General features: G+C 42.9%; 3 protein-coding genes across 6 annotated transcripts in view; 2 read left to right on the top strand and 1 right to left on the bottom strand.

Moving 5' to 3' along the window:
- Positions 1–10,707, top strand: part of REEP1 (receptor accessory protein 1) — a 121,827-nt gene extending 111,120 nt beyond the window's left edge. Inside the window, exons 7-8 of one of the 2 annotated variants that reach the window (XM_024743768.1) lie at positions 10,443–10,466; positions 10,643–10,707. In XM_024743768.1, the coding sequence (XP_024599536.1) occupies positions 10,443–10,466; positions 10,643–10,692 (74 nt within the window). In that variant the 3' untranslated portion in view covers positions 10,693–10,707. Of the gene's footprint in view, positions 1–10,442 lie in introns of both variants that reach the window. The other variant, XM_024743767.1, reaches the window with a different exon arrangement.
- On the bottom strand, positions 415–10,794 carry MRPL35 (mitochondrial ribosomal protein L35). The gene is made up of 4 exons (XM_024743772.1): positions 10,718–10,794; positions 4,414–4,603; positions 3,626–3,770; positions 415–783 (listed from the first exon to the last, which is right to left on the bottom strand). The coding sequence occupies exons 1-4, from the start codon at positions 10,758–10,760 to the stop codon at positions 595–597; spliced, it is 567 nt and encodes a 188-aa protein (XP_024599540.1). The 5' UTR covers positions 10,761–10,794; the 3' UTR covers positions 415–594.
- Positions 10,795–14,660: 3,866 nt separating this feature from the next.
- IMMT (inner membrane mitochondrial protein) overlaps positions 14,661–15,293 on the top strand; it is a 48,394-nt gene continuing 47,761 nt past the window's right edge. For 2 of the 3 annotated variants that reach the window (XM_024743791.1, XM_024743789.1), the window contains exon 1: positions 14,661–14,834. In XM_024743791.1, coding sequence (XP_024599559.1) covers positions 14,790–14,834 — 45 coding nt within the window. In that variant the 5' untranslated portion in view covers positions 14,661–14,789. The remainder of the gene's footprint in view (positions 14,835–15,293) is intronic. The other variant, XM_024743792.1, reaches the window with a different exon arrangement.

Genomic DNA, 15,293 nt, shown 5'->3' with positions numbered 1-15,293 from the left:
GAGAAGTTGGTGAGGAAAGAGAATGGAGCCAGTGATGGAAAAAGAACTGAGCCCCGTGCATGGCAGACCCCAAGCCTAAAGCTCCACCACTCCTGCTGCTGATGCCCCTGCAGGTGCCTCAGATCCGGTATCACCATGTAATTTCTGCTCTTCCTGAGGCCCGGGGGTTAGTTCTGGGTGGGAGATGGGGGTGTGAGGTGTTCCTGCGTTCCCAGGCACATATCCTTAAGATAATGTCACACTGCTTGAGCTAACTCGTTAGCTTTACAGTCCTCTTACGTTTGTCCTAACTGGAGATTCCTTGCAACTAAATAAGCCTAATTGGAACAACTGTTTAAGCCATTACCATTTGTTAAAAATAATCAGAATTTAAAATTTCTATTTCTCTTAACAAATCTGGGAATGTTTAATCCATTAAGTTTTAAAACATTGGTAAGTTTAATGTTGGTACTACATGTTTCCACATCAGTTGGTACAACTTACATCATGTCTTTTTTTTTTTTTTCATTATGTCTTATACTATTTCATCTTTGCAAAGACATCCTATACACAAAGATGCACATTCAATAACTGGGAAATCATAAAACTTCGGATCTATACTTTCAAGTTTGTTCGGTCATGATACTTCTGATAAAGGTCATCAGCATACCAGTTCCGCCTCTTCCAGAAAGATGCTGTCATTTTATCTAAGAGCTTGCTTTGGGTTTTATTGCAGAAGACGAGTTCCCTCAAGCGTCTTTTTCTTGCAACTGTCTTCTTCCATAATTTTTTCTTATAACCAGCCTGTCAGATAATATTACAAAGACAATTTAAAACATTATATTATATAGGAAACAACAGATATGTTAACCACTCATGGTTCATAGGCTCGCTGGAAACAAAGACTGAACTTTCATAGGGGCTGGTATGTTTTTCAGAAAAATGTGATTCTCAGTGTGGGGGTAGACAGAGGAATCGTGTGTAGTTTGAAAAAGGAATGTTAATAATTTAAGAGTTTTAAAAAGATTATTTAAAGCCACAGCAAATAAAGCTAAATAAATCGTTGTGCTGGTGAAGTACAGGGTAGTGATATATAATTGTAACAGCTAAATTTATATGCATTACCTCATCATCTCTTCAACAATCTTCAACAATAGCATACTATTATTCTCATTTTACAGATAAAAGAGAAACAATTAGAGCAGTTAAGCACTGAGGTCAGAGAATTAATAAGAGCTCTTAACCACTACACTGCTCTCTTCCTAAAGTGGAGGATGATGAAGGGAGTACTGGCTAGTTGGTGACACTTATGTTCATTTAAGGGGGCCTAAGTATGACAAAGGCTGAGAAGCAGAGTTCTCAAGTATACTGTGTCATTTATTCTTTTCACACACTGGGGGGACCAGTTTCTACAGTAAGTACTTTTCTAAGGAATAATGACCGCAGGAAAACTATTATTGGGAGTGGTGAAGGAATAATCCATGCATTATTAATTTTGAAGAATTAATTTTTGAAGAAATAGATAATTAGATCGAATATAAAACTATAATCATAGCCTGTTTATTTTTTTCCTTTTGGCCGTTCTGCACAGCTTGTGGGATCTTAGTTCCCCAACGAGGGATTGAACCCAGGTCCTCAGCAGTGAATGCGTGGAGTCCTAACCACTGGACCACCAGGGAATTCTCAATCATAGCCTGTTTAAACTAGAAGAGACCTTAGTTGCCACCCAGGTTAATGCTTGGCTACAGTAATTTACAGGAGAGGTGAGACTAGAAGCGCAGCTATTGGTAAGAGCATTTGGGCCCTTTCAAACCAAGGGCTCCTTAGGGCTGCACACTAACTGAACAAAAGCACAGCTCCTTGCTGAGAAGGTGCCTTGGGGTCTCTGACATGACTTAGTGTCGTCACTGGGACCAGCAACTTCTATAGTACAGTGATGCTCGGAAATAAGGAAGGGCCGTTTCAGAGCTCTGGCTTAAAATGCCAGAGATTATTAGATGGTTACTTCTCATTACTTACAATTCTAAGTTGAAAGAGTCAAAGAAAAATCCCCATGTTTGTGTAACAATTTTCTAGTTTGCAAGCCAATCTGGGTCCCTGTGGATCTCTGACATACAAACAGCTGGTTTGCTGTCCTGCCCATCAACAGCAGAATAATCTCCTTTGAAGATTATTCTGTGGAACGTAACCACTGTGAAAATGCTTGAGGCTTTTTGGACAATCTGCAAGTTCAGAAATGGAAGGAGGGAATAAGCAATAAAAATTAGGGACACCTGGATGAAACTGTGCTGCAGAAAATACCTTCTGTGTTTATACATTAGTGTAAATTAACCCACCCAGATCTTTGTTTTCTTCTTAAAATTCGATTTTGATAAAGCAGGCCATTCTGCATATGGAATACTTTTGGGGGCCTTGAGCAGGGACCAGGTATTATGACTGGAGAATTCGATCAGGTCATTTATAACAGTGTGAGGGTTTCAGGGCCCAGTAAAAGGGATGTGGAAAGGAAAGCAAGGAAAACCACCCATTTTATTTTATCTAGGGCCAGATGAGGACCTGGAAATAGTTAGTGTAACAAAGGGGAGGAAATGTTTCCAATGGTCCAAAATTCATAACTGTGTGCTGAATTACTTAGTTCAGCTACTTATGGATTACATGAGCTTCTACTGACTAGTGTAGGAAACTAACGACCACAGTATTGTTCCAATGGAGAAGTGAGCTGAGAGTTCCAATTAACTTATTTGTCTACAAATTTAGGATTGTTTATAACAGAGTACCTTTCAAATAGTGAGAAAATGCTACCAATTATCTTATTTTCACAGGGAAACAAATTTTGATCTTTAAAGAATTATTTGTTTGTTAACTCCCAAGTAGTAAAATGGAATTAGGATTTGAAGTTATCAAAACTCAAAGGTGTTTTGCAAAACTCTGGTCTTCAGCTGCTTTCTAATTATCACCCACTGTTTCCATGAATAATAAGGACATGAATGGAAAAGACCTGCTGCTGTGGGAGAAGACAGAGTAGGAATACTCTGTCAGAGTCCCCCTCTAGAGGCCATGGTCCCTGGCCAGAATAAATATTGGAGTTCTGTCTGATATGATCACCAATCATACACACCAACAGAGAAAAACTTACAAAGTCAAATTTAAAACAAGTATATGAGGGGTTAATGTTCCGCCATAAAGAGTAAGCCACCTGGAGAACCCAACCCAAGGTAGGCTGGAAGCTATTCGGTCCCAAATCTGCACCACGGGACTAAGTCCTTGCTGAAGTCCGCTCCGCTGTTTTAATGCTCTGGGCTTAAACAGAGCCTCCCCACAGGTTATTTACATATCGGGGGCTTCAAAGGCATTCCGGTAATCATCAGACAAGACAGACATGTAAGAGACCTGGGATGAACCTGTCCTGCAGTGAAGACTTTCGCCATTTTGAATAATATTTTGTTATATGAATAGTTAAAAATGTTTTCTTCACACGTATTCACTGACATGAAGAGATGCCTGCCAAGCCGGGACTTAAGCACAGCTCTGTAAAAGCTGCTGGTAGGATGGGGGGGAAGATGCGTCAAGGAACAGGCTGACTTCTGCTTCGGTTTAGTCTAACCTCACACTCCTTTTCTAAGCAAGTAACCGTGTGAAGACTCACCTTCCTCCTTAGCCACAGGCCAGAATGAAGTCGAAGAAACCTATAGATGACAGCTTTCACAGTCTTTCTCTTGCCTTTTCTTGAACTGTAGTATGTTACAGTTCTGACTGGTGGCTTCAGGACGTTTGGGAGCAAGGGGACCACTCTAAAATACATTGAAAAATCTTTAACTCAGCAATAAGACGTTAAAGGATAAAATCCACTTCTGTACTTAGAAATGAAAGCAGCAGCTCCACTGGAATAGAGCTCACTTTCAATAAACATTGTTACTCCAGATGATCCGTGACACTACACATAAGAATGGCAACTATCATCAATTTGCAAGTCCTCCATAATCTACCCCCTCAGTCCCTAGGAGAGAATTTATTCTGCTGTATTTTAATCACCTGATTCCTTATCCATCTGCCACTAGATTATAAACTCCTTGAGGACTTTAGCTTATTTTTAGCTTCGTGTCGTTTCTGCCAAGTATGGTGCTGGGCACCCAGGAGTGCTCAACTAAATATCTGCTGACGGAATAAGCACCACACGCAGCCGAGCCTTGTAAGCTGAGCATCTTGTTCACCCCCCCACGTTGGCTGACAGCTTCCACCCAGGAAACCACATCTTAGAACATCAGAAGCGGGCCCTGTGTAGTCACCCCTGATGCTGGCATGTATATTCTCCCATCCTTCAGGCAAAGTCTATATAATAAACCGGCAAAGAATATCATCTACTTCTAAGATGTTGTAGGCATGAAGATTTTAGAATTTTTGTCCAAGCATCACGTTTACTGAAATATACTCAACCTATTGAGGACTGTGGCAGTCTGCCCACATGTCAGGTTTCTGACAGATGTGATCAGTCTGGGAGCAGAGGACACAACCAGTGTCTGAATATGACTGAAATGTCGGGAAGACAGTGCAGAACTAAGACAGGCATTCTTGGAGCAGTTTCGATAGGCTGAAGATGCCAAAATACTCAGGGGCCGTAAGATTCCTGGAGAGAGAGAGAAGCATATATACTTAATATGACACTCCAAAATACACATGCAGGGAATTCCCTGGCAGTCCAGTGGTTAGAACTTGGCGTTTTCACAGCCGGGGCCTGGGTTTGATCCCTGGTCGGGAAATTAAGATCCCGCAAGCTGCGGGGCGTGGCCAAAACAAAAACAAAATTATGCATCCAGATATTTAAAACAAAGTAATGTACCGAAGCGACCAAGTATTGGGTCCTGAGCATCAGACTCACGTGTGGAGCTTTTTATCCTTATTGAGGTATAGCTTACACATCACAAAATTACCCATTTATGTACAATTCAATGCTTTTTAGTAAATTAGAGAGTTGTGCAACCATCATCACAGTCCAGTCTGATGTGTCCTAGCTCTCCATTCAACAGTAGGGAACAAAAGACATGCAATGTTAATTCCCACCACCAGATCTTACACCATGAATACACAGAACTCCTGCACGTAGGGAATGGCAAGGCAGAAACACAACAGCTCCTCGGCTCCACAGAGAGACAGCAGGTGGCAGGAGGAGGATTCATAAAGAAAACAGAAGAGGTACTTGAGCTTCCCTCTAGAAAATGAACAGGCCATGAGAGGAGGCACAGAGTCCAGGTAGCATGAACAACGTACGCAAAGGCAAGGAAGCCGAAACAAATCCATGTCGGGAGCGGGGACTGGACCTGCCACAGAGGCTGAGCACTGTTTGCCGGACTATCGGAGATGCCTGGGGAGTAGTGGGTAACAAGGTGGGCAGCTCAGAAGGCAGATCATGGAAGGCCTAGATGTGTGGACTGAACGCCGTCCTCTTTATCAATCCTTCACGCTATCACCAGATTCAGAGTCCACGGCTGCAAAGCAGAATCACTCACAGAGCTCTGACTCCACTTGTAAATTCTGAGTGAGGCTAGTGTGGGGCTTAAGAATGTGCATGTTGGGGTTCCCTGGTGGCGCAGTGGTTGAGAGTCCGCCTGCCGATGCAGGGGACACTTTTTTAAAAAAAAAAAAAAAAAAAAAAAAAAAAAATGTTTATGTTAACAGAAACAGAGTCACAGATATAGAAAACAATCTATGGTTATCGGGGGGAAGTGGGGGAGGGATAAACTGGGAGATTGGGATTGACATACACACACTACTATATATAAATAATCAACAAGAGCCTACTGCATAGCACAAGGAGCTCTACTCAATATTCTGTAAAAACCTATATGGGAAAAGAATCTAAAACAGAGTGTACATATGTATATGTATAACTGATTCACTTTGCTGTACAGCAGAAAATAACACAACATTGTAAATCAACTATACTCCAATAAAAATTTTAAAAATAATAATAAAAAAGAATGTGCACGTTGATAAAACTCCATGGGCTGATGGAAATGTCTGAAAAGAGGATTGTGGTGATAGCTGCACAACTCACTACATCAAACTGTACACACAGGGCCTCCCTGGTGGCGCAGTAGTTGGGAATCCGCCTGCCAATGCAGGGGACACGGGTTCGAGCCCTGGTCTGGGAAGATCCCGCATACCACGGAGCAACTAAGCCTGTGCGACACAACTACTGAGCCCACATGCCTAGAGCCCGTGCTCCGCAACAAGAGAAGCCACTGCAATGAGAAGCCCGGGCACTGCAAAGAAGAGTAGCCCCTGCTCGCCCCAACTAGAGAAAGCCCACACGCATCAACGCAGCCATAAATAAATAAATAAATACTAAATTTATTTACTTAAAAAAAGCTCTACAGGTGAGTCTGATACTAAGTGAGGGCTTGGAACCACTTTCTTACTGTCCACTGCACTGATTTCACATGACAAATGAGGGGCAGTGTGGAGAAGTGAAATGCCAGTGTTTGAGGCAGACTGGGTTCATATTCTTGCTCTACTACTTACTAGCTGTGTGACAACGGGCCAGTTAGTTAACCTCTCTGTGCCTCAGTTTCCTCAAATTTAAATGAGGTTAATCGTGGGCTTTCCTGGTGGCACAGTGGTTAAGAATCCGCCTGCCAAGGCAGGGAACATAAGTTCGCGCCCTTGTCCGGGAAGATCCCATATGCCGCGGAGCAACTAAGCCTGTGCACCACAACTACTGAGCCTGCGCTCTAGAGCCCGCAAGCCACAACTACTGAGCCCATGCACCACAACCACGGAAGCCTGCACGCCTAGAGCCCGCGCACCATAACAAAGAGTAGCTTCCACTTGCCGCAGCTAAAGAAAGCCTGTGTGCAGCAACGAAGACCCAACGCAGCCAAAAATAACTAAATAAATAAATTTATTGAAAGAAATAAATGAGGTCAACCATGGGCAGGTAACGAGAATTAAATAAGATAAAATATGTAAAGTACTGGGAAGAGTGCCTGGCATAGAGAAAACATTTAATACATGCTAAAAGCAGACAACAGAAAAGAGCTGAGGAGTGCTTAACAAAGATGGTATAATGTTAATAGGTGGCAGAAGGAAGATGGAATACTTAAAACCCTTATTTTGCTTTTCTCTTCTCCATCAGAGATAACAATTTCCAGTCACCTGGTGACCTAGTGGGTAGGATTCTGGGCTTCCACTGACGTGGCCCAGGTTCAATCCCTTCAAATCTCCAAGTATAAATAATTTATATCTCAAAGAACTGAAACTCTTTGCAGACATGATTACATGCCAGGAGGTAAACTTTGAAAGATTAAGTGAATAGGAGCATTGTAGACAACAAAATGTCCCAATTTTCACAGATCATCGGAGCTTGATATATCTCAATTAAAAAACACAACAAAACTCTCAGAAGTTCTTGGAAACTGCCCCTGAAGGAGGTGAGCAGATGGGAGTCCAGAAATAACTGGGCAAACTACAGGCTTATCTGTAGAAAAAAAACAATGTTAGAATGGATAAATAGAAATGCACAGAAAAAAAACTTTTTTTTCATCAACCGGGAGTGAACTGTTCCTTGAAAAGAACTTCATTTCACTTTTCTTTTTTTTTTCTGATTTCACTTTTTGATGTAGTCACCAGCCTGAGAAATCATGAGAATACCTAGACAGTGTATCTGTCTAGATAGGAAGGCATGTGAAAAGGTTTCTTATATTCTAAATAAATATAGAAATGTGGGCAGGACAATAAATTAGGTAAATTCCAAGCTGATTGGAAACTACTCAAATTAGTTGATTGCTGTTCTCCTGGTGGAAGTGTCTTCCTGGCTCCCTAATTGACTCTTATTTTTCCCCAATTTATATGAAGGTCCTGAAGCTGTACAAGGCATGTTTAGCAAATCTGCATAAAAAACAAGCCGGGAACCATGGCTTATTAACATATTTGTGAAAAGATAGACTATCTAGACTCAAAGTGATCTCAGTAAAAGGAAAAACAGACCAAAATTAACAAAATGAAACCAGGGATAAACCAACTGAGGTTAGAAAAAAATGGTTCCTGGAACAACAGATAGGGTAACTGTGGCTTGAGAGCAGTTTCTGGGAAAATGACTTGGGGGGCTTTATCCACCATACCCTCTCCTGGACCAACACTGTGATTTAGCTTGTAAAAACCAAAGTCCAACTTAGACTGTGTTAACCAAGGGCAGCTCACAAATCAAGGGCAGTGATTAACTGCTCCTTCAGTCTTCTGCCCTCTTTGGGAATTTTAGTACAGACAGGCTTTCTCGTAAACACCCTCTTGTACAGAGAACACTGACGTTTTCATGAAGGAGGTGACACAAAACCAGAATCGAAGGAGTAAGAGAGGAGGTAGCGGAAACAGGAGGCCAAAAATGGAATACGTAGTACGTAGTACGTTTTGGGAGCTCTGTTTGGGTAATTACAAATAGCCCCCCTGTGGCAGGAATCAAAGGAATGTGGGGGTAGGGGGAGGTGAGTGTGACAGTGTCTAAACTAGTGGTCTTCAAGGTTTTTTTTTGATCCCATACTCTCTAAATGAATTTTGGAAAATTATGTACCCTTTCACAAAATTTCAATATCTAAAATTTTAAATAGTTTAAAAAGGATATAATTTCCAGTATATTTCTAAAACTGACATTTAAAAATAAGCTGTCACACCACTCTTTTAAATGTTTTCAGTGGAATCTAAATACCATAGTGAGTTAATACCCGCCTACATCATCAATTGTTAAAAAACAAGGACAATAAATCCAAATTGATGAAAATAAGAACTTTTCATCAAAAGATCCGTTAAACAAACTAAAAAGGCAAGCCAGAGTGGGAGAATATATTGGAAACACATTTAAATGAGAAAAGACACACATCCAACATACATAAAGAACTACTATAAATCAGTAAGACAATTCAACAGAAAAATGGGCAAAATATTTGAGTATTTCACAAAAGAAATTCAAATGGTTAACACACATGTAGAAAGGTATTCAGGCTCATTACTTATCAGGGAAATGCTACTCAAACCACAACAAGACACCACTAAATACTCACCAGATTGAAAAAGTGTACAGGTCTAACAATACCAACTGTTGATGAGGATATGGCGCATACAGCAATGGGTGACTTTTTTTTTTTTTTTTTTTTTTTGCGGTACGCGGGCCTCTCACCGCTGTGGCCTCTCCCGTTACGGAGCACAGGCTCCGGACAAGCAGGTTCAGTGCCCATGGCTCACCGGCCCAGCCGCTCCGCGGCATATGGGATCCTCCCGGACCGGGGCACGAACCCGTGTCCCCTGCATCGGCAAGCGGACTCTCAACCACTGCGCCACCAGGGAAGCCCGTGCTGGGTGACTTTAAATAAGCGCATCACTTCGGCAGCATCAGGCAATACAGAATATATATTCTCTGATTCAGCAATTCCACAGCTAGTTTTATATGTATAAACACACACACACACCATAGAGAAACTCTTGCACTCATGCACCATGACACAAGGCCAATCAGATTTGTACCTAACCGCCCCAAAGTGGGAACACCCAAATGCCCATCAATAGTAAAATGCAGAATTGGAGGGTAGTCCCATAAGAGACCATTCTATAGCAATGAGAAAGCATGACAGCTACGTGTAAAATGAATGAATTTCACAAAGAAAAAGAAGACACAAGAGTACATACTATGTGATTCCGTTCATGGAATGTAAAAAAACAGGCAAAACTAAACAATATATTGCTTAGAGATGCACATATGCATCTTAAAACTATTACAGAAAAAAAGACAAGGTAATAAAAGTGAGGGCAGTGTTTATGTTTGGTGGAAACTGGCAATTTTGGTTGAAGAGGCACACAGAGGTGAAGGCTCCTGGTACTGTTCTATGTCCTGGCCTGGGTGTTAGTTATACCCATGTTTGCCAGAGTTATTTGTTAAGGTAGTCATGTATGCTATATACATTTTTCTTTATATGTTATATTTCGCAATTGAAAAATACCCCACATAAACCAGCTCTTCTGTAACCGTTGGAAACTTGACACTTTTTTCTTTCTAGTCTTGTTCCACAGAATTTTATCCTATTTTGTGTGAACGTAATTTACCGATCATCGTATCTTATTTGAACGATCTTTAACTTTTGCAAGAGTCCCTACAGTGAAGGCAACCCTTCACTTCCGTCATCTCTCTCTGTCAAGAAGTCCTCAAGGCTGCCCTAGGGCCGCCACTGCACTGCACGTTGTGTGCATTTCTACAGCCACGCTTACCATATGCCGGGTACTACACGAGGCGCTTTACGTGCTCGAGCTCATTTAGTCCTCAGGTGGATAGTGTTATCCCTATTTTAGAGCCGTAGAATCTGAAGTTCAGAGATATTAAATAACTTTTCAAGGTCACAGCTCGTGAGTGGCGGATCCTAGCCTCGGTGGGACTTTTCTGTCTTCCTCGCCCCCCACCCGCGCCCTTCTGCTTTGTTTTCTAGGGAAGGCGGAATGGCTAGGAGCCGGTAAGGAAGCCAAAACTGCGGGACACCCCGGTTCGCGAGGGTCCAAGAATCTCGGAGATCTCCGGTGCTGGCGGCCGAACACAGGCCGCCCCGGAGAAAATTCGGAACAAACCTCTGGCCTCATATAACAATCCCCCTCCTTTCTTTTTTTTTTTTTTTTCCTGTTAACCTCCAAGCTAAACGCCCACTCCATCCCGCGCCAGTCCCCCCTTCTGTGAAGGCGTGAATCGAGCTCCTCGCTGCCCACTGACCTGAGGCTGCTCTCACAGTACACGCAAAAGCGGAGGCCGCCATCTTGCCGCCTTGCCTTACGGCAGCCGAATTGGATCTAAAAACTTCAGAGCAAGAGGGCACTAAGGAAAAGTAACCTGGGCGGAGTCGGGGAAGGGAGTTAAAAACATGAATAAAGGAACGTTGAAGCCTACCTTTATTGAATATCTTCTTTATGCCAAGCTGTCCTTCACCGCTGTAAAACAAGTGCCTATAGAATAGTGCCTGGCATATAGTAGGCTCTCAATAAATTCTTACTGAGCATTCGATTGAAAGATGTATTTAAGTACCAGCATATTTGAAACAATTTCTTTTTGCTCATTTCATTAAATTAGTTTGAAAGAATAAAATGTATCCTTCCAAAGCTGGGATATGTTGGGCTAAATTGACAGGAAATAGCAACATTATTAGAATTTTTTTTAAAAATTGAATGCCAACTCTAATCAAATAAATGTAAGTATCCCGAGGACATCAGATACACACACACATTTTTTTCTCTCTCTCTAATCAATAAGACTGCTATTTGGTAGCACCTCAACTCTTCCTGAACAATCTACATACCTTATCTTATTCCTGAAAATTAGTGATCATACATTTTTAAACAATGTTCATTTAAACAGAAAATAAACAGCAAACCTCTCTCCCATCCTTGTAGTCTAAGATACTTGATGCATATACAGTATATGGCACTATTTACTGGTTGAAATGGGTAAGGGTCAAACACTGAGTCTCAAGGAGTTCACATTTAATAAGGAGACAACTACAGACCATAATAGGCAGATAAATGACTGATGGGGCAGTTCAAAGATAAGGAGGGAAGGCTTCTGGTTGGGGTGATCAGGGGACAAGGAGATAGAGTATAACACGGATCTTAAAGAATGGGGAGGATTTTTTAACAAGGGCAAGGTCACTGTTGGCAGTAAGAGCATCAAGAGCTAAGGTGAGAAGAGAGGAAGCCAAGACAGAGAGTCACAGGATATATTTAGAGCAGTGGTTTTCAAACTTTTTGGTCTTGGGACCTCTTTACATGCTTAAAAATTGTGGATCCCAATGAGCTTGTAATTATATGGATTATATCTGTAAGAATGTATTATATTGGAAAGTAAAATTGAGAAAAAATTTAAATACGTATTGTACTAGTTTCCTATTGCTGCTATAACAAATTAACTCAAATTAGGTGGCTTAAAACAACACAAGTTCATTATCGTACAGTTCTGTAGGTCAGAAGTCCAAAATGGGTTTCACAAGGCTAAAATCAAGGTATCCAGGGCTGTGTTCCTTCTGGAGGCTCTAGAGGAGAGTTTGTTTCATTGTGTTTTCCAGCTTTTAGAGGCTTCCTGCCTCCTTCCATCTTCAAAGCCAAGAATCACATCACTCTGACTTCTGCTTCCATTGTCACACCTCCTTTTCTGATTCTGACCCTCCTGCTTCCCCCGTCACTCCTAAGGACCCTTGTGATTACGTTGGGTCCACACAGATAATTCAGAATAGTCTCCCCATCTCAAGATTCTTAATCACACCTGCAAAGTTCTTTTTTGTCATGTAAGGTAACATATTCACAGGTTCCAGGGATTAGGAGAATGTGGACCTACTGGGCGATAAGTATTCTGCCATTGCACTTATTAATTCATTTTAAAACAACAATTATAAGGACTTCTCTGGCAGTCCAGTGGTTAAGAATCTGTGCTTCCCCTGCAGGGGCACAGGTTTGATCCCTGATAGGGGAACTAAGATCCCGCATGCTGGCGTGGTGCAGCAAAAAAACCCAAAAGACCTATTACATATTGACACAGATATTTTTATGAAAAATAACTATTTCAAAATTTTTAAAAAATTAGCAAGAGTGGCATTGTTTAACCTTTTTGCAAATCTCTGTAAGGTCTGGCTTAATAGAAAGCTGGATTCTGAAATTTGCTTATGCATTCAATTTGTTGTGGTATCACTTGTCATGTAGTCTCTGGGAAAACTCTACAATTACGTATAATGAGTAAAAACAGCAAATAATATCTTAACATTACAAAGGTTGTTTTGATTTTTTAAAATATATTTATTTGGCTGTGTCGGGTCTTAGTTGCAGCACGCGGGATGTTTTGTGGCAAGCAGGATCTTTTAGCTGCGGCCCGTGGGCTCTCTAGTTGTGGCGTGCGGGCTCTAGAGTGCACATGGGTTCGGTTGCCCCGTGGCATGTGGGATCTTAGTGCCCCAACCAGGGATCAAATTCACGTCCCTTGCACTGGAAGGAGGATTCTTAACCACTGGACCACCAGGGAAGTCCCATATTAAGGTTGTTTTGATTTTGTGGACCCTCTGAAAGGGTCTCAGGCTCACCAGGGACCAGGGCCTTCCGTGCGGACCAGGGCCTCCCATACCACACTTTAAGAACCACTGAGTTGGTTATATTTTAGTTTCTCTGAGTTTTAGGGTAGACAAGAGGGTGATGAGCTTGAACCGCTATTGTTGCTATCTTGATCTCCCATCTATGGTGGCCACTTTGAGCCATAAAACATGCACACAGGCTGGAAAAGTACTCTGAGACATTTCTTAAGGGTCTTTGAATTGGCAGTGGGAGTCACTGCCATGTGGCATGTTTTTGAACAAGGGAGTGATTTAAACTTCTGAGTTACTTTAGGAGAGTCCATTTTAAAGCAAAAGAAAAAAAAATATCTTAAACCGCACGTGGAAGATGAGGATTAAGGACTTGGTTAAACGAGAGGTCAGGAGACTACAGAAATTAATTTTGGAGTTTGAAATCTTGAAGCTGGAGAAGTTGCTAATGATGTTCAGGCTCAAGGCATACATGGCTGGAAGAGACTGAAAATGTTCACTGGCCTTGAAAGCTTTATGGCCAAGGTTTTTGAAAAGTCATCACCCAGCATGACAGCAGTGGGCAGGGATGAGATGGGGGGCAGGGGGACTGCAGTTCAATAATTAAAATTACTAAAAAAGATGGGAGACTGCTCTGGAGGCTATTAAGTGATGGCGATATGAAATACAGAGTGTAATGTAATTACAAAAGTACCCTGAAAAGCACTGAACCTATATAAACATAAGTCATTATTTCATTTTAGATAATTTTCAAACCTATATCTCTACTTTACAAATGGGATTTAGTAGCATTGTGTACCTCTAGGGAGAACACCATACTACAATAGAGCACCTAGTTAAGACTTGAAAGTACTTTGCAAACGCAAGAGACACACAAGTTATTTAGTTTCTACGATATATTGACGGTAAGATCATAATTAGTACTAATAGCATTGAATACGGTGTTCAGTATTTAACGTGTGTTACCTTGATTACAGACTCAGCGGAATACTTTTAACAGTGTTTCTGCGCTGACCTCATCTTTCCATCCAACCCACAGATTGCGACCAAAATTATCTTTCTAAAATAAAAACTTGGTGAAGAAAGCGGTGTAGTTTAATATGAAGGAGTAGAAGCTGTGGAACCCGAAGAATCAGGGTTTCTATTCCTGCTGTGCTATTTATTAGATTCGCGAACGACACATTCTGCACAAAGATCTCCCCAGTGTTCTTTCACCCAGTCTCCCACAAGCAGGATGACTCCCGGAAGAAGGGCTGCCAAACGAACAGAACGCGCAACCCGAGACAACACCACTGTTTACGTAACTTTGGGCAAATCCATTCCTTTCTACGAAATATCCAGCTGACAGAAACAGCTGAGACGCTTTCTTGCTTGAATTCTCCGGAGTCACACCTGCCCGGTTTCCGCGCGGACCAGAGTCCGAGCGCCAGATGCACTGCTACCCACCTCAATCACCCAGTAACCCGAGCTTGGGGTAACAGCCAAGAACCCTGAGCGCGACCCGGAAGGAGAAATCGCCCTTTCCGCCTAAGCAGGTCCCACCCTCTCCCAGCGGCCTGGACACGGGCGAGAGGGAGGTGCGCGTGCGCAGTGGCGTTGGCTGCCCTTCCGGTACGCCCGGCGCGGAGAGGCGGCACGGACGCAAGCACGCACGGACGCAAGGTTTCCCCTGCTTGCGCCGCCGCCCTAGCTGCCACTTACACCTGCAGCGCGGTCAGCCCGGCAGAGATGCTGCGAGCCTGTCAGTTATCCGGCGTGACCTCCACCGCCCAGGTGAGAATGCGGGCGCCGGGAGGGAGCGCGTGGTGAAACTGACTCCCGGCAGCCGGCGGAAAATAAGGGAGGCTTTGGCTCTGCCTAGGCCCGGGGACAGAGGCGTGTCTTAGGCGAGAGTCCCCGGTGAGCCCTTGAGGCAGTTAATTCGGCAGTTCGATGACTGGGATGACTTGAGGGTTATTGCTGAATAGGGATGGGGCGTGGAGAAGAGAAGGTGGCGGGGAGGCGGGCGTAGGACGGGAGGCACGGCTTCTGGGACATGCCATCCAATCAGCCCCGCGCTGCCCCAGCCTAGGACCAATTGAGGTGCTGGCGCCCGGGTCGCCGGTTGGGCGCTTGATAGGTTTCGCGCAGCCAGTGGTTGAAGGTCGACGGGGGAAAACTGCAGTTCCCAGCAGGACATGCATAGCATTGGCTTGTTGCATCTTAATAAGGAGGTGCCTGGACTGCTAGAGT

This window comes from Neophocaena asiaeorientalis, unplaced genomic scaffold (assembly GCF_003031525.2).
Source record: "Neophocaena asiaeorientalis asiaeorientalis breed wild unplaced genomic scaffold, Neophocaena_asiaeorientalis_V1.1 scaffold114, whole genome shotgun sequence".
In the NCBI taxonomy this organism is placed as follows: domain Eukaryota; kingdom Metazoa; phylum Chordata; class Mammalia; order Artiodactyla; family Phocoenidae; genus Neophocaena; species Neophocaena asiaeorientalis.
This window is presented reverse-complemented; position numbering and strand designations above follow the sequence as displayed.

Bases quoted from the DNA above. Each gene is read 5' to 3' on its own strand.
- MRPL35 (XM_024743772.1), bottom strand. From the start codon at position 10,760: ATGGCGGCCTCCGCTTTTGCGTGTACTGTGAGAGCAGCCTCAG. The intron at 4,604-10,717 runs GTCAGTGGGCAG...CTCTCTCTCCAG, and splicing joins TACTGTGAGAGCAGCCTCAG to GAATCTTACGGCCCCTGAGT. The intron at 784-3,625 runs GTGAGTCTTCAC...ATTATCTGACAG, and splicing joins GCCTGTGGCTAAGGAGGAAG to GCTGGTTATAAGAAAAAATT.